The sequence below is a fragment of the Chenopodium album genome, chromosome 21 (genome assembly GCF_948465745.1).
Source record: "Chenopodium album chromosome 21, dcCheAlbu1.1, whole genome shotgun sequence".
NCBI classification, from domain to species: Eukaryota; Viridiplantae; Streptophyta; class Magnoliopsida; order Caryophyllales; family Amaranthaceae; genus Chenopodium; species Chenopodium album.
In genome coordinates this window covers 19,116,419-19,135,742 of record NC_137854.1, presented here as the reverse complement: position 1 = coordinate 19,135,742, position 19,324 = coordinate 19,116,419, and the positions used below count along the sequence as shown (strand labels likewise).

Below are 19,324 nucleotides of genomic sequence, written 5' to 3'. Positions count from 1 at the left end.
AAAGGAATTGAATCTTTGTAAAAATTGGATAATCGGTATAAGTATACTTGATTGAAGATGGTGCTGATAACGTGTTATAAATTATATATATATATAGAGAGCGCTAAAGAAGTATTTTACTATCTGTAATATTATCTCACTACGGATGAAAATGAGAATGGGTGAATTTGCAAGTGCATTCACCATGTATTTATAGTAGAAACAAGCTACTACTAGATACACATTAGTCATACATATAGGTTAATAGGCTTGGAAAAACTTGACTATGCATTTAATGGTGATGACAAAGAAGACCAAAATAATTTTGTGTCATTCACACAAGTTGCTTCATAACATCCCTTTATATATTACTCCATAAATTAGATTAGATTAGATTAGATAATACAACAAAAAAAAAAAGCGGGAATTTAAGATTCAAATTTATGGCATAACACAAACCCTAACAAACAAAAAATCCACTTATCTTTTCAAAAAGGGGAAAGCAAACCAATGAATCAGTTTTGGTGTTCATCCTCTCGACATAAATTCAATCGCTTGATCTTAACAACTTAAGCAGTACAGAGTACAAAATCCAGTAAAATACGAGAGCAGCAGCAATAAGAAGAGCATTACTCAGACTCAGAACTCGAGAGTTAGGGTTCTTAATTGGATTTCAATGGCAACAACGCAATCAATGTACTCGCTTCCAGTTCTAGCTCGCCCTGAAATCATCGGAATTTTAGCTGAATACCAGATTATCAATATCTCCGATTCCGATCTCACTAACCCTACTTCTAATTTCGTCTTCAATCTCTACAGTTCCCTGTTACTTCACCTCGATTCTCTCCAGTTAATTTTAACCCTAACCCTTATTTGTCTTCTGTTAGTTTCATACTTATCTGTTTTGATTACTTTGAATGACATTTTCGATTTGAATTTCTGCAGGGAAGATCCTAGTCAAGTTGATTTCGAGGCGTTGGAGCGGTTTGAGAATCCTGACATGCATGTTGATGCCATTAGAGCAATCAATTTGTATAGGAAAATTAAGGATGTTTTAGCTGCGATTGAGTGCCCAATTAGTTTCACCTTGCCTGATTTGATCCGCCCTGACTCCAATCGTACTGTCAAGTTTGCCTCTGCTATCATCAACTTCTTCCTTCATAAGTGAGTTGCCTCTTAGTTGATTACTAATTTTGTCCAATTTCATATTTCAAATTACTTTTAGAAATTTTAGTGGTACTAGATTGTGCTGGTATTTGGGTTGTGTGTCTAAATTTTGTATATGAACGGTAGGGAATTACGCGAAATGTGATAGAGTAATGCTTACCTTCACGAACTGTAGGGAATTACGCGAAATGTGCCCTTATCTCTTACAAACATTAATGGTATACTCTATTGCGTAGAAATTGAGTTCATGCTCTATGCTGAGGTGATTATTCCTTCATTTCAAAAATTATTTGGGAAATAAAAAAGATGAGAAAAATTGGTTTATTGAAATATATACCTTTAAATTTTATTAAATTTTACTACCTTCTTATTTGATTATTTCTCTCATTTTTAAATAATTGACACACTTCCCTTTTTCGTCTGTTCCCAAATAATTGACCCAAGACTGAAAATGGCTAGGACCCACTAATATTTAATTGTTTTTCTATATTACACAATGATCCATCACTTATACGCTTTGTTTGGATAGCAAAGAAGGAAGGAAAAGAAGGGGAGGGAAAACGGAGGAAGGGAAGGAAAAAGAAAGGGAGGGGGAGGTGAGCTCCATTTTCCCTCCAAATCTCTCCAATTTTGGAGAGATTATGGTTATTATAGAGAGAGGGAAAATGGATCCCTCCCTCTCCTTCCCCTTCCTTCCCCCGATCTTTTACCCAAACAAGAGATTTTGTCCCCCTCCATTTCTCTTCTCTTCTTTTCCTTCCATTTCTTCGTATCCAATCAAAGCGTAAGTGTTAAGGTCTGTGTTTAAACAATCCTCACCCCCACTCAAACATGTCACTAACTTCTCTTTACTATGGCCCATGCACTATATCAATGAATAAAATAACATTCCACTAACTTCACTTTACAATAAACAATTCATTAAAACTACCTCACTCAAACATTTCTTAAACTCCGTGCCCATTTTAACGTGTCAAATATATGGGAACGGAGGGAGTAACATACATTTAATAACCCTTTGCCCTTTCTATGGGCCATAAAATACATACTTTTTCTAGCCTCTTACTCATTTTGATATCATGGCTATTGTCCATAACATATTTGAGAGCTGCCTGATGAAGGTCCAAATAGGGGCCAAGTTAGGTTTTTATTGAAAATTTCACAATAAAGGTGTTTCTGCTGAAGAATTACTTGATGTGGTTTTTGACCTTACATCTTGTAAACTATAAATACTTTAACAAAATGACCTTTGAAAGTCCATAATCAGACAAATCTTGCTGCAATGTTTTTGATATTGTATGTCCTCGCATATCTTGACAAATTGATGGTCAAAGTTGGTGAGCCTTCAGCGCAAACTTGAATCGTGATTTTACTGGAAGTAGTGACAATTACCATGTTCATCAATAAAGTGGATTACACTATAGTTTGAATGATGTTGTTAGTGTTTCAGTCATGTAATTACTTGTGACTTTATTGTCTTGTATGCTTTGTGTTTTCTCAATAATGGATCATTCGTATATTGTAGCTATCTTTGTTATTCTGATATCTGTTATATATGTGCTGCCAATGGGCAGAGATTCAAAATTGGGTATGCTAAAGCCATTTGCTGAGGAACTCAATGTACTAGAAGAGGAGCGCAAGCAACGCGAGGATAAAATTTCACTGGTGACGTGGTTTATTAAATATATCTCCGGAAAAGTTGAAAACATGGGTGGAAATATGCTTTGATTAATCATAATATATAATGCAGTTAGGAGAAGAAATTGCAGCATTCAATGGAGCAAGAGAAAGGGAAAAGCCTTTGGTCCAAGAAGCTGAGGCTAAGGTAAAGGAATTGAAGCAAAGCCTTGATAATCTCAACAGCTATCAGTTGATTTTGAGGAAGGAGCGTCAAGCAATGAAGGAGAAGGCCGAAGAATTGGAAAATACTGTAAGAACTTTGTTAGTTTTCTTCTTTCAAGTCATCACGTTTTCTCATTTAATTTTTTTCAGTTAGGGATAATTGTTTCTTATGCATTGACATTGTTTAATTTGGTGCTCGTGATACCCTTCCATTGTTATTACTAGCCAGTTGGTTGTTTTTTCACACTTTTAACTTATACTTTGTTACTAGTGAGCAAAAGTGGCTTTGTAAGTGAATTTGCAACCAACATATAGTACTGGGTTGCTAGGTGTTTATAAAAATCTGCAATCAATGAGCAGTTATGGTCCCTAGCACAAATCTTGAGTCAACTGTGCAGCATATAATGCTGAAGTGATAGACCACATAAATTTGCTAGTAAAAAGTGGTTTGTTTATTCAATATCTATTACAAGTTCTAGTGCAGTAGTGTCTGAATTGTACTCTTAATCACATTGTCAAAAGTAGTTTCATATATTCTTGATGTAGTAAACATCCCTTTGTTTCTTTAAGTAACTGCTTATAGGTTTGTTTGTTGTTTATTCTTTCATCAAGGTTAAAAGGTCAGAGTATGAACTCATCCAAGCTACACAAGAGAATGCTACTTTACGTTCTAAAATTGTGCAATCACCAGACAAACTTCAGGTATAACTGCCAGCTGTAAACTGTACTCAGTTTATAGTTCAACTGTATTTTAGCTGTTTATTCATTGTTGATAGAACTACAAATTGTTATTTATGCAACTCATGATTGTTTTTTAGCTTAAGAAAGTATCTCTATAATGCTATGGTCTAAAGACATAGTCTGGTACTCATTTTTGGCTTCATGAAATTTGACATCTTGACCAGCGTATCAAAATTTGTTAATTATTAAGAATATAGGATCAATCGGGCTCTGTCTTTTCAGCTTCTTCCTCCCTCTAATTTAATTTCTTTGTTGACAAAATATAAAGAAGTATTATATAGAGTGCTTAAGTGTGTTGACAAAGCATATGATGAGGAAAATCATGCACGTAACTTGCTGTTTTAATATGATACACCAAGACTAGCACAATTTAAAGTACTGCACATTTATCTATGAGGATATCAGAAATATTATTTCTTCCCATCTAATATGACTTTGTATTAATAGATATGTTTTCCCTTGAAGTTTCTAACTATATTGGTTTCCTGGCAATACTTTTCGTTTGTGCTAAAAACGATCAACATGATTTTCCTGATCGAGATATTTTAAACTATATAGTACTTGCTTTTGAAGCTGTGTTTTATAAGGTCTCTTCGTATGATAATATTTAAGAATTAAGATGCTCGCTTGAGGCATTTGTGCCTTGAATAGATTTCATCAAAACATGTTAACATTTCTTTCTATCCTTTCCTTGGGTCTTTTATCATATAAATATAATTAATTTTTAAGGCCACGGGGAGGGGGGGGGGGGGGGTAAGAAGCAGATGTGCAATGGAATATTATCTTAATTGATTTTGTTATGTTCTATATTCATTTGATATTCCGAAAGTCTTGGAATTAATCACTTCACTTCTTACATATGGTAGAGGACGTTAGAGGAGAAGAAAGTAGTTCAAATGGAGGCAAAGGATTCTGAAAGGCTAGCTTTCCAAAGTTTTCAAGAAAAGACTGCAGTTTTGGAGGTTTATACAAAGGTAATATGTGATGGTGTTATTTTTGTCTGTGGTATATGATCGTTTCCTATGCATTGTGTAGCTCTGTAGTTGCCAGTTTGATTGCAGAGCTAATTTTAAAGATTTTTTTTTGTAATATTTGTCTTCACTTTCCATATTAGTTTGCAACCATGCATCCCTTATTTTATTTTATTTTATATAATCATCTATGTTCATTCCACTTGGCTTGCGGATTGATTTCATTTCTTGTCTTAGAGATGATTGATTTATTGTCATTTCTTGTCTTAGAGATGATTTATTTATTGTCAGTTGGCTGTGAGGAATACTTTGATTTGGTGGCGTGAAATGATTTGATTGGTAGCCTTGTTGATTGTTGATTGGAGGGATGAAACTTATTATACTTTTTAACTGTTTAAGGAAGTATAAGTTCTAGCATGATTTATTTTTCTAGAAATTGAAGATTGAAATATTACGTTATTTACATCAAGAGGTAAGGATGTGGTTATTATGCTTTTGGTTATCTAATTTTCAAGATTAGACTGCTATATTTTTTGTTAATTTAGAATTTGGCTGTATACTAAGCCATTGAAACTCTGATTATGTTTATATGGTACACAATTAATATGTTGCTCATGTTAACTAAAAAACTTGCCACAAGTATCAATAGTTTCTGTTTCCCTCCATGCATTGTGCATAATGAAGTTGGACTGCTATGAACTTGTGAAGTAGAGAATTTTAAGGAAGACAATTCACATGTCACTCTATGTGCTGCTTATCTCAGGCTTCGCAGAAAATGACGAAGCAGTTGGCTCAGATGCAAGCAATACAAGAACAGGTTTGTTTTTTGTAATCAATCTTGTATTTTAATCTGTTTCAGAATGTAAGAGATATAGATCCTAGGCATATATTCCGCCAGCTGAAGTAATTTTTTATTTTTATTTCCTATAAGATTTTTACTGCTACAGTTTGCACACACATTAAGATAATTGGAGAGACTATGTTGATGTGGTGACTGGTGAGTATGTGAAAAAAATGGTGGACAAAAAAAGAGGGTGGAAAAAGGTAGGTAAATATAGGAAAAGAAAAGTAAAAGAAAGTGATAAAATGGGGTTAATATTCTTTAGAAAAGGGTAAATATGTAGGGGTAATGTGGGTAAGGTATCAAATGAGGTTTGCCTAAAATGGAATAATGTAAATATGTAAAGAACTATCAGGAAGTCAAGGAACACATTAAATTAAATTTGAAAGTGTTTCAACCATTAAAAAAGTAACAATATCATCATCCCAAAATACTACCTCCGTTGCATATTAGTTGCAACTTTTGCCATTTAGGGGTGCTACACATTAGTTGCAACTTTCCATTTTTTTCCTTTTTAAGTAAGTTTTTTTCAAATGAAATTACAAAAATACCCTTACTATTGAGCTCATAAACACAATTAACTACATAATTCATATTTTATTAAATTCCTAATCTAACTTATTTAACATAAGTTATGTCACCCAATTAAATCAAAAATCATTATCTCTCATCTTCATCTCCCACGAACAAATCAGACCACCGCAACACCGTCGCCGTCGCTACATCTAACCACTGTTAATCATACCACAGCAACACCCATCTTCAACATTGTCGATGCTCATCACCACCATCAAAGTCGCCTCCTCCTCCCGTTCCTATTTCTCTCTCTCTCTTCTTTTTTTTTTTTTTTTTTTTTTTTTGAAAAAAATCGTTTAGATCTGATGGTTTGAGGGGTGGGTGGGCTAATTTGGGATGATTTGAGGCGATTTCTGGGTGGATTAGGGTGATTGAGGGTGGTTTCGTTGTGGTTCAGGGTGAGTAGGGGTAGATTTTGAGCGATTTAGGGTGATTGTGGGTGGTTCTGGGGTTGAGTGAGGGTGTACGATTTCGAGGTGGTTTGAGTTGAGAAAGGGTAGTTTCAAGGTGGTTTGAGCTAATCCGAGCTAAGAGAGGGTGAAATTGAGGTTGTTCAAATGGAGAGGGAGCGGTTTTACGGTTGTTCGTGTGTGTGTGGGTGGTTTCAGGCAATTTTGGGTTAAGATGCGGTGGTTTAAGGCTGTGACATGGGTGGTTTCAAGGTGGGTGTTGCGGTCGACGGTGGCGCGGGGGTGCTGTTGGCCGACGGTTGTGTGGTGGGTGCTATTGGTGGTGGTGGTTAAATAATTAATTACTTTTACTTTCTCTCTCCTACCTTGCTTAATTACATATCTTTAATTCATTAATCAACCATTGTGAAATTTCGTCTTAAAATCCGTGTCGAGCTCAAAGTTGCAACTAATAAGAAACGGAGGTAGTATAAAGAACAAATTTTTTTTTTTTACAAAAATAAAAATAAATATCTAATTACAATTATTGTCGTTGTGAGGAGAAATTTTGCTCCTCCATCCTAGTTACAATATCCTAATTATTTATACGAAGGAATGGAAAAAAAATAACAATAAGTTTAGATAATTGATTAAATTACATGGATGTTTGATATTGCATTGAAAAGGTAATATCTTATAAGGAAATTTTACAAGATAATCCTCAATTTTGCCTACATGGATTTGGTAAGTCACTTTTAATTCTATTTCACAAAATGACCCTAATTAAAGTGTTAAGTCACTTTTAATTCTATTTCACAAAATGACCCTAATTAAAATTGTATTCCATCTTATAGCCATATTGGGTTAGTTTTAATTAAAATACAAACCATGGTTAACCTTAATGATTAAAATTACATACAACACTTTACAAAATCCACAAGGACCAACACCACCACATCAAATATTCATTCCCTGACCTACAACACTTTACAAAATCCACAAGGACCACCACCAACACATTAGAAATTGCAACCATACATCCATCACCGTAATAACCATGGCTCGTGAAATCTACCCCTTGCAAATCCACTTTCCTAGGCGCACATGAGGCACACTTGAGGCGCACTTCAGCCAAAAACTTTTAAATGCCCATATAGTGCGCCTCACTTTAAATAGGCGTAGCAGAACCCCTCTCGCTTTAGTGCGCCTTGAGCTTTTTTATACATTGATCACCCATGACAAAACCACCCATATAGCTCGAAACCACCCCCTCCAACCGTAAACAACCTCACCCAACCAATAACAACCCCACCCACTGCTCCAAAATCACACTTCAGTTGATATAATCTTCCACCTTTCCACCCTAATCCAACCACCCTAGCCTAAAACTGTTCACCCCTTCAAAAATTCAACCCACACCGTTTACCTCCTTCAAAAATCTGACCCACACCACTCACCCCTTCGTAATTGATTTAGGGCTTATGTGGGTCGGTGGTGTTGATTATTGGAGCATAGGGTTGTGTGAGGGAGCTTCAAGTCTTTGGGTTTTTTGGGTTGTTGCGGTTGTCATTGCTGCTGGTTTGGTATTGTGGTCGCGGACAAGTTGGGTGGTGTTGGTGCTCTAGAGATAGAGAAATGGAGGTAGTTGTAGGGAGTAAGGTGGTGGGAAGAGTAGAGAGAAGGGTGGTTTTTTAAAAATTTATATTGATTTTGTTTTTTAAATCTTACTGCAATTAGTTTTGTAACCAAAAGTTTAAGTTAAAACATTCATTTAGGTAATAAGGAGGAATAAATTTTTTACAAGGGCCATTTTATGAAATTAAAAAAAAGAGGGTTGTAACAATAATTAAGGGTTACCATCCCTTATCTTTATAATAATGAAATATACTATGGTAAGGAAATCAAAGTAACCAAATCCCCTTTAAATCATACTACTTTCATTTTCTTAAATTACACTTATGTTTGCATGAGAATTAAGCCCCTAAGAAAGAGTGTGTAAAGGTTGGGCAACGAGTCACCTAACAATACAAGTGGGTAAGCTGTGGTGGCCTCCCGTAATATAATGCTATAAGCCGGTAGGTTTAAGTGGGCAAAATGAGGGTATAAGTTTATAACAAACTATGCCGTCAATGATATAAAGGTAAAATGCAAAGAGTTAGGTGGAATTGGGGTTGGAGTGTAGCCATTTTTATTTATATATGAGGGTTGTTGAATGGAATGAGGAAATTAAGGCCCTGTTTGATTCACCTTAACTTTGCTGAAGTGAAATTATTTTTACTGAACTGAACTTATTTTTACTGAAACTGAACTTAATTTTACTGAAATTAAATTATTTTTACTGAAATTAAATTATTTTTACTGATTTTCTATTATAATTCTTCTTTAAGAAAACTGAATTTTACTGAACTGAACTTATTTTTAATGAACTGAAATTATTTTTACTGAACTGAAATTATTTTTACTTAATATTATTTTTTTAAGGTGAAAAGAACAGGGCCTTAAACCCCAAGAGAGTGGAGTGAAATTGAAAATTGTTTTGATGAAACTAAATATAGTTAAAGGGGTAGAGTTGCGCACAGAACCCAACCATACATAAATCCAAAGGAAATAAGGTACTGCATCTCTTTTACCAAATGATCCCTTAAATGCTTAGGTACAAGGTACAACGCACATGATAACTCAAATTGGAAAGGAACATTCATATGATGGCCGGATGGAGTGAAGAGATTCACATATTTTAGGGGTCCTAAAAATCAATGAATTATTCAGAATTAGTGCATCATTATTACTATGAAAAGGAAGTTTGTATGGGAAAGAGTATAGAGATTCACGCTATATAAGAGTTATGAAATGACTTAAGTCTTTATCTTTTGTGCATCTTATAGCATGTTTATTTAGAGTTCATGATAGCATGTTATTGAAATTGAATATTAGGATTCTTTATTTAATATAATTAATTTAAAAATTTAGTAATGAAAATTTGTAAAGAGAACATAAATTTCAATAAGTGCATGCCTCGTTGAAAGGGTTTAGCAAACTACTTCTGAGCCTCATATAAGGTTTGCCAAAGTTTCAACTCCGGTTCCCTCTATTATCTTAATGATTCATTAGCTAAGTATCCTAATAAACATTGTAAGAAAGGATAAGAAATTATGATTTGGAAAGAATTGTAGTAAATGCCAAATATATAGATTTCCATCTTTTGGCTGTCTTTCATCCATTAGTGTCAATTGTACCATAGTTTTAAATTGGCATCTCAGTAATCTGCCATTGGGTGTGTGGTAGCATTTGTGTCGAACACCAACGATACAAGAGAAATATATGTATGCTTGGTTATGTATTTATTGGTTGACAAAAGTTGGTACTCTTACAGGTGAATTCTTACAAATCTGCTGAAAAGGATGTTAAGCAACTGAAGTCTAAGTTGAGTGATGATCAAATGCTGGAGAAATCACTTGAAGCCAAAGTAGTTGAATACCAGGCCAAAGGTTTTTATCTTTTGAGATTCCCGAGTAGTTGCTTCGTTTCTTTTCAGACATTGCTTTGCCAGCAACTTATTCTTTGCTTTTCACAGCTAGACAGTCGGATGAACAAAAACTTCTCATAGAACAGGAGGCAAAGCTGAGACATGAGGAGGACACAAGATTATTGAATAATGCAAAGTTGGCGGCAGAATCACGGAAACATGATCTGGAAACACGGGGAAGGAAGGTTGAAACTGTGGTAGCTGAGGTAATCTATTCTACAGTTTAAAAGTATTACACATTGTTTGGATAGAGGGATTTGAGGGGAAAGGAAGAGAAGGGAAAGGGTGATATGCAATTTCCTTTGTTTGGATAGTAAATTATGGAGGGGAAGGAAATAGAAGGAAAGGAAATTAATCATTGCTTAAGAGTAAAATCTTTCCAAATTTGAAAAGATTTGGAAGGAAAATAAAATATACAACGTGATTTATTTTAAAATTTTTACCCTTTTTATTTTAAAAAATCAATCCCCAAATTTTCTCTCTACTTCAACTGCTGGAGTTCTACGCTAATTTCCCCAATTTCCTAACCCTAATTCCAATTTTCTACCACCACCAATTCGCCTTTGTTATTGTCATCGTAATCAATGGCTTCCAGTTTTCGAGCAGACTCTATCTTCGCCTCTTCTTAGTTTTAAAAAGCGTGCCTAGGCGCTGTTGAGGCGTAAGGCGACGCGAGGCGCAGGCTAAAACGCCTTAGCCTTCCTAGGCGTCGCGCATTCCAAAAGGCGCGCGCCTCAAACCGCCTCAGCCAACGCGTAAGGCGCATCGCCTGAGCCGCCTTAGGTTTTAAAGCGTGAGAAAAGGGGCTTTGGATCAGTTTTTGTATAAAAAATACATTTTTTTCCCAAATTGAAGCTTACCCAGTCTTTAGAAAGATAATTCGAGCAAAAGCCCCTTGTTAATTAAACAATATCACTGCAATTTGACCCCTAATTTTAAAACCCTAATTTTCGAAAACCCTAATTTACGGGATTCTTTGCAACTGAAAAATTGGTGAGGTCTGCTATGGCAGACATGGCCGGAGATCTATCCCCGGTGTTTTCCGGCAGCAAATATACCACCAGGTAGGCTTCTTTTTTTCCCTTTTATTCTCTCTCTTCGATCTCTGCTCTTCTCCACGCTTTTTCTTTTTCTGCTTCTTTTTTCTCTCTCCTCTACCCACCTAAAATAACGTAAAACTTTTTTAGTTTATTTTTATTTTACTTCTTTTTCCCTTTTATTTTTAATATACAAAAGCCGTCTCCTTCAGTTCTTCTGACTGTTAGTCACGTGACCAATCTGACCACCCTTTTTTTTTAATTTTTTTTTAAAAAATTTTTTAACCAGAAAAAGAAGTAAAATAAAAATAAATTTATATAAAAAAACTTGCGCCTCATATCCAAGAGACGTGCGCTTTCGCTCCGCGCTTTGCGCCTAGGCTCCAAGGACCCTTTGCGCCTCGGTGCGCCTCACGCTTTTTAAAACTAAGCGCCTCTTTCACTGGGCTCTTTGATGAAGGAAGTCATATTGTTCCGAAATCGAAAGTTTGCTAGAATTCAAGAACTGTGTAATTTGCCATGATTGATATGAAGATTAAGGAATCATGTTCAGATGGAGGAAGATGATTAAGAAGAATAAAAATCAAGGGTTAATAGTTTAATTATGAATTGAAATTTGGTGGTTGAATGGAACAAAGGAGCACAATGTTGCTGTTGGTTGTTCTTTCCCCTTTCTTCCTCCTTCCCTCCCATCTCTTTCCTTTCTCCTTTATCCAAACAAAGGAGCTGAATTTTTCCTCCCTCCCCTCCCCTCCCCTCCCTTTCTCTTCCCTTCCCTTCCCTTCAAACAAGCTGTTAATGTTAGGTGCGGTCTATTGCTGGCGTAATAGGTGTCTTACATTTCAAGACATTTAAGCTGTCTTCTGTTTCTATTAATTTCTAGGTTGATTCCATAAAAGAAAAGATCAAGTCAACAAAGGATCATGCAGCAGTGACACAAGAAGAGTTGCTAAAAAAAGGTGAAGCGATTGTAAATGAGGTAATTTTCTATAATATAGAGTAGTCTGTTGTTTGTTCTAGTCTGATTAACTGTTTTATGGACTTTCCATATAATGTGCAAGAATTATCTTTTCCTTCATTTAAATACTTGTGTTTTTTATTTGTTTTTATTTATTTTTTATTTTTTTATGTTACATTTTTTTTCTTTTATGCATTATTTGGATTGAGAGAATTGGAGGGAAAGAAAGAGAAGAGAAAAGAAGGGATTCATCCTCCCTTCTTTGAATACCTTTTGATAGGAGGGAAGGGAAGGGAAATGGAAGATTCATTTTCCCTCCCTCTTAAATAAACCAAATCCTTCAGATTTAGAGGGATAATGTAACCTTACCTTCTCCCTCTCCTTCCATTTCTCCCCCTTCCTTCTTCTTCCCTCCCATCCCTTTATTCTCCACTTTGCTATCCAAACAAACTGCTAATGTGAATTGCTTCCTCGTTGATACTTTTATTCTTTATTTATTTATTTATTTTCTTTGGGGGGCTTGCCTGGAGTAAAAGGAATGGTTAGGGGGTTAATGATTAGGAGGGGATTTGTCAGGGGTGGTAATTTTAGAGGGGAAACTATTAAGGGGACTCATTTACAACATGTTTGGCACACAACATTTTATTACTAGGGAAAATATGTACTTCAATTCCTTAATTTCACAATAATTTTTCTCGTTTTTTTCCCTTAAATTAATCAAAATCTGATTGATCCCAGTAAAATCATGAAAAGTTAAATCTGATTAACAGACATGAAATTTATCCCAATATTATAAAGCCGAGTTAAGACAAAAATCCCACATTTTTATTTTGACCCATTTTATCAACAAAATCACATGAAAATACTTTTTAAAATCTTAGATGATTGATTTTTTGGTAATACTCTCCGTTACTCGACATGATATTTTTGCCGTCATACCCGACATGGATTCGGGTATGAAATCCGTTTCGGACTCGCCATCTAGCTCTCGGGTACGGCTATTGACAGTAGCCATTGAAGAAAAGAAGCTTCAAGAGAGAGAGCAGAGAGGGAAGAGCGAAGAAAGCAACCATTAAAGAAAGATGAAGGGTTTTAAGTATTTCTGTACCTTTGTTTTATTTTATTTTGGAGGAATAACTTTATTTATAAAGACATTCTGATTTCCCAAGAAAGAGATGTATTGTACATTTATTTAAAAAAAAGGCTTTGGGTTTCCCAAGAAATTGGTATAGAAAAGCTGTGGTACTCATATTTTTTAATAATAAATCTTATTTGGCTTTCCAAACAAGCTTTCATAAGATTTTTTTTTAATTTTTATTTATTTATTTATATATATATATATATATATTTTTATTTTTATTGAAGAAAGCTTTCATAAGATTTTTAATGTTTAATTTTAAATATTATTATATTATTTACAGTATTTTAGTTATTTAAAAGATATTGTATGTATCAAAATTTATATTGAATAAATATTGGGAAAATTTGTAAATTACCACCCAAAATAGAACCATTTTCGAAATAACCACCCATTAAAAAAATTTATTTTAAATTACCACCCCTTAAATTAATTAATTACGCAGATTACCACCTTTTTTGAATTTCCGATTGAATTCAGATGTATGGGGCCCACAGTCGTTACTTCCCTCCTAATTTTTTTTTCTTTTTTGTCGATTTCACTAATGTAAGCTATTGAAGACTACTCCTCTCTCAATTCTCCCATTCAATTCTCTATGCAAATCCACCTATCTCCATAAATTCTCACCTACTCTTCAAATTAGGATCCTAAATTGCAGATTAAAACCCTTAATTAGTTTTAGTTTACAAAAGAAGTTACTCTTGTCTAATTGGGGTTTTGCTTGAAGCTTGGGCAAAAACAATTTGCAAACACAATTTTCCCTCATATAGCAGCAATTCAATGACAGAAAACCTAAATTAGGCGAATAACATGAACCCTAATTAACTAAACACCCAATTTCCCCCAATTAAAATACAATAAGAACCCTAATTTGCGAAGAAAATAAACCCTAATCAACTAATCAATCAGTTTTCCCCAATTTAAGTACTACAAGAACCCTAACTTTAAAGAATTAAAGTCTTTACCTGATGCGAATTCACCTATGAAGTTTCTTGAGAACGCTTCTGCAATTACAAGCTCATATGTTCGGGGTGAATTTTGTGGAATTTGGGGAGAATTTGCAGTATAAATCGCAAATTAGGGTAGGAGATACGTTATATAGGGAAAAATCGAGGGGGGGGGGGGAATTCATTTGGGAAGCAAGAACTAGCCGTTATTAGCCATTAGGAGGGCCGCACACATCTGAATTCAATCAAAAATTTGAAAAAGGTGGTAATCTGCGTAATTAATTAATTTAAGGGGTGGTAATTTAAAATAAAATTTTTAATGGGTGGTTATTTTGAAAATGGTTCTATTTTTGGGTGGTAATTTACAAATTTTCCTAAATATTGACTCAAAAGATTTCCGATCTGTGCCAAATAAAAAATAGATAATAACATGTTTCTTATTGATGTTTTTTTTTTCTTAAAGAATTTATTGCTGTTTCCGTATCGGAGTCCAAAGTTAAGAGTTTAAGACAATGTCCTCGTGTCTTAAATTTTTGGAAATGACGTATCGACACTTGGATTCGTACCAGTATCGGATACCCGTACCTGTGTCATTGTAACATAGGTAATACTACATGGTAATCTGAAAAACTATAGTAATATACTTGTCAAAAGAAATAAAAAAAGAAAAAAAAAAGCATGAAAAAGTAATTCAAGATCCTTATCCTTTGGAAAATCAAACAAAAAATGTTTGAAAAAAAATTAAGGTAAAGCAATACTCTGCTCTTGTTTTTTTAAGTGTTACAGTTTGACTTTTTTTTTTACTATTTACATCATGGTTTTGACTTGATTAGTTTACTAATTTAAAGAAAACAAGTGTTAATGTATAATACATTGTTGGATTCTTCATAAGGTATACTTTCATAATATCGAATTCCCTATAATTTTACTAACATATAATTAGATAAATTAGTGGTTAAAGTCGTCTCGGCATGCATATTTGGTTAAACTGTACCACTTAAAAAAACACAGAGGGAGTACACAATTGCAATTCGAAATTGAAGAAAAAGAAGAAGAAAAAGAAAATCAAGGTAAAATTGCTGTATTTTTTTTTTTTTTTTTTAAAAGTAATCTAATTATTGAAAATCAAGTGAATAATTTTTTTGTAACCGTAAATCTACATAAAAAAATTGAAGTAAATATATAATAAATAAACATTGAAACTAACAAATTATCGAAGAAAATATTTCATCATGCATACCAGATCTGTAAACAAATTTGAATTCAAATTGCAATTTCATGGCATGGAAGGAAGAAGATAGAGAATTTGGGAGGAAAAGAAAGCATAGGTAAGGTTGTGGGTAGAGAAAAACTAGGCTAATGGAAATGCCAAGTTGGACTTGGTATATTGGGTTGTGGGGGTGGTGTCGGGTTAATATATTACCCTCATTTAGTTATTCAAGGGGAAGTTTTTATAGGCCTAAAAGGTTATGCTTAATCTAGGCAAAGAATACAAGTCCATAATTATTTACCCTTTAACTTTTACACCCCATTATGTACCCGATTACCCAATATATGCTATACTAAATAAATTTTAAATAATAAAAATACGTTAAATGTATCTAGTTAGTAAAATAAACAAGTATTTTTAATAACTAACATAAATTCAACACCTTAATGCATATTTTAATATTAGTATTAAACGTTAAAATGAAAATGACCAAAGTAAGTATTATAATTTGTCTTATATTTTAACAATTACATACCTTAGTGGGTACCCGAAAATTCCAATTCTTAAATTTTAGGACCAATTGAACTAATTCCAATTCCTATTCCGAATTTTGGGACCTAGCCTCAACCAATTATGGGTTTGGTTCCTAAAATTTTGATCGGGTACCCGGTTTGCTCACCCCTAATGACAATATTAGAGCCATTGTCCCAAAATGATCGGGGTTGATTTTCGTGAATGGTCATAACGAACCGTTTGACCATAAAAAAAAGAACATAATAAGATAAACATTTGAAAAAGTTTGAAAAAGGTGTCTAAAGTCAGAAAAAGAAAGAGCATCATATATAATTTAAGAGAGTTTTAGAGGAGCGCCAAGAATAAAATTTAAGAAAGTTTAAAGGAGTGGTAATAATGTGTTGAGTAAAAAACATAGCGGTTTAAGAATACTTTAGCAAAGGAAAACAATAAAGTTTATAAAACATGAATTGAGTAAAATGATAAAAAATAAATGCTATGATAAAGTAAACAATTGTATATATATAACCATGATATGCCATTGACGTGAATTTTCTCCCTCCACATCGCCCTATCCAACACCATATTTACCTCAATTCCCAAAGCACTCATATCGCCATTATCAAATTTTTTTAGGTCTTTCCCTACCCCTTGTGATTAGAGGTGTCAAAAGTACACCCGACCCGACCCGATCCAAAAAATATCCGATTCAGATTTGGACTCGCGTGGACATAACAATTTAGTATGACTTAACTTTAAAAATTTACCCGACCCAACCCGATCATATCAGACCCGATCCGATCATCCGAATTGACACCCCTACTTGTGATCCCAACATTTACAACTCTTCATGAAGCGTCACTTGGTCTTCTTCTTACGTGGCTAAACCACCTTAAGCGAATCTCTCTCATCTTGTACTTAATCGATGTAACTCCTATTTTCTTCCTAATTATCTCATTCCTATCCTTTCTTGTATGGCCACACATCCACCACAACATATGCATCATTGCTACATTCATCTTATGCACGTGGCAATGCTTTACAACCAACATTATGTAGCATATAACAAGGCATACCTTAATGCCGTTTGGCAGAATCAACCTTTTAATCTATGAGGCGTGCCGGGATCACATTAAACCTGTCGCACTCTTCCACTTCAACCAACCCGCTTAGATCCTATGAACTATATCAACATCCAATTGTCCATTCATTTGATTAAAATATTTCAACTATGAACCTTGGACAATCTTTTCATCCAAGGGGATCAACCTTGTCTCCCTATTTCTCACGCCGCTAAACTTACATTCCAAATAGTCCGTCCAACTTTCAAGCCACGAGATTCCAAAACCAGTCTTCACAATGTTTACTTACCTTCCATGCCTTTTTTCGTCTCATCAATAAACATAGTATTGTCTGCAAAAATCATGCACCATTGCATGTCATCTTGAATTGACAATGAGTTGTTGACAAAAGCAAAAAGAAAAGGGTTAAATGTAGAATCTTAATGAACTCCAATAGTAATAGTAAGCTTTTGGATCGGTCTTAATAGTGGTTCGTACACCAAAGAATCTCCTTTGGTACCTTATCGTTGGCCTTCTCCAAATCAATTAAAAACATATGTTAATCCTTTTTTTCTTGATAGATCTTCATTAGTTGTCTTATAAGATGGATTGCCTCCACAGCTGATCTTCCATGCTCAAAATCCAAATTGATTTAAAAAATCTTCACACCTCCCCTTAACCTTTTTTTCCCATCACTCGCTACTTAAGTTTCATAGTATGACTTATGAGATTGACGTTTGCACAATCTTGGACATTGCCTTTGTTTTTATACAAAGGTATTAAATTACTTTTCCAGTTTTCCTCCACTCCAAATACATCTTATTACATCCCCAAATCTTGTTGAAAATTTTTGTTAACCATTCAATTCTTCTTTCTCCCAAACATCAACAAACCTCAATGAGAATGCTGTCTTTCTTCAATCCCATCTATTTTAGTGACATTCTGACTTTCACAAATCACTATGTCCCGAGGTTACCATGGTCCATGGGTGACTTTCCCTCCTTACGGGGATGAAACCTTAGCCTCAATGATGGTTAATTTGACTATTTTGCTAAACAAGTCGCCTTAGAATGTACCCTAAAAGTCAACGAAAAAACCAGTGCATATCTATCCACTTCGGTTTAGGTATGGGGCGGCCAGCACCGGTGCATATCAATACGGTTGGGAAAAGCAATCCCATGTTAGCATCATCCCATCATATATCAATGGAGTCAATATTTTTTTGCAGGCTTTAGGCTATTCATCATCTTACTTTTGTCATTTTGTGGTACTTTCTGCAGAGATGCCTCAATAACTATTTATCATTGACCTGTATGAATTTTCTGTTGTTCCTGTGTTACTTTCATCGAATTTTCTGTACAGTACTCTTCGTATCTTTATTCATGCTACTGAAAACAAATGAAACATGTTTAAAATGGAGAGATTGTTTCATACACAAATGTTGCAATGTCCTCTTTGGTATCTGTCATCTGACATATTCAAATTTTTTTTTTTCTTTTCATGTAGCTAAATTTGTACACAAGCTCTACTGCACAAGTAATGTCAAACATGAAGGTGCAAATGACTGCGACAGGGAATTGAGCTTTCCTCACTACCACACATAGACATTGGATTGGATGCGAGGCCAATCATGTGGTAAATATTTAGGTCCTATGTACATGTATTTACTCTCTGTACTACCTTGTTTTTTTAAATTCTACCTTATTTATGTAGTCAAAGTTAATTATCTTTGATCTTGTCTTTGAATTATGTAAAATCAATAACATTATCATGTAGGATTTGTTTTGATATATAATTTCATGCGAAGTATATAATATCAATTATTTCAGAATTTTTATATAAAACAAAATTTTAAATAATAATTATTTGTACATTGGACACTGTGTAAAATGCAAATGAATAGAACTTATGACAAATTAGAATAATCCCACCTTTGCTCGGTTTTTCAAAATAATATTATATTTGATTTGTTCCAAAACAATCCCTCCTTTGATAAAGATTTTTATTTACCGGTACTTTTGACCTATGACATGCTTAATCGGTTAAATTATTATTATTTTTATGGGTTTTTCTAAGCTATGCCCCTTAAGTTATTGAATTTCAAAGCTGTACGCCTGTACCCATGCTTTTTCAAAGTTATAAGTTGTGCCCTTCACCTTACGATATTTTATCAACAATAATCTTTGACAGCCATTTTTGTTAACAAAAGTTAAGTCATTTTATCAACAATTGTGTCGTGGCGTTGTTAATTTGACACGTGTCCCATTCTAATTGGTTTAATACTTTAAAATTAGTTAAGTTGAGGGCACAACTTAGACATTTGAAAAAGCATTGGCACAGCTTAGAAATCGAAAAAGTTTCGGGGCATAACTTAAAAAAATCCTATTTTTTTTCACGTAGTTTTGCTCCTCCCATCATGGCCACCAGT

General features: G+C 34.2%; 1 protein-coding gene across 1 annotated transcript; it reads left to right on the top strand.

The window, feature by feature from the left end:
* Positions 1 to 454: 454 nt before the first annotated feature.
* On the top strand, positions 455 to 18,689 carry LOC145602466 (kinetochore protein NUF2 homolog). The gene is made up of 11 exons (XM_081658654.1): positions 455 to 828; positions 925 to 1,143; positions 2,721 to 2,811; positions 2,897 to 3,076; positions 3,601 to 3,690; positions 4,596 to 4,703; positions 5,464 to 5,517; positions 9,880 to 9,994; positions 10,081 to 10,238; positions 11,953 to 12,048; positions 18,403 to 18,689. The coding sequence occupies exons 1-11, from the start codon at positions 656 to 658 to the stop codon at positions 18,475 to 18,477; spliced, it is 1,359 nt and encodes a 452-aa protein (XP_081514780.1). The 5' UTR covers positions 455 to 655; the 3' UTR covers positions 18,478 to 18,689.
* The last annotated feature ends 635 nt before the right edge of the window (positions 18,690 to 19,324 follow it).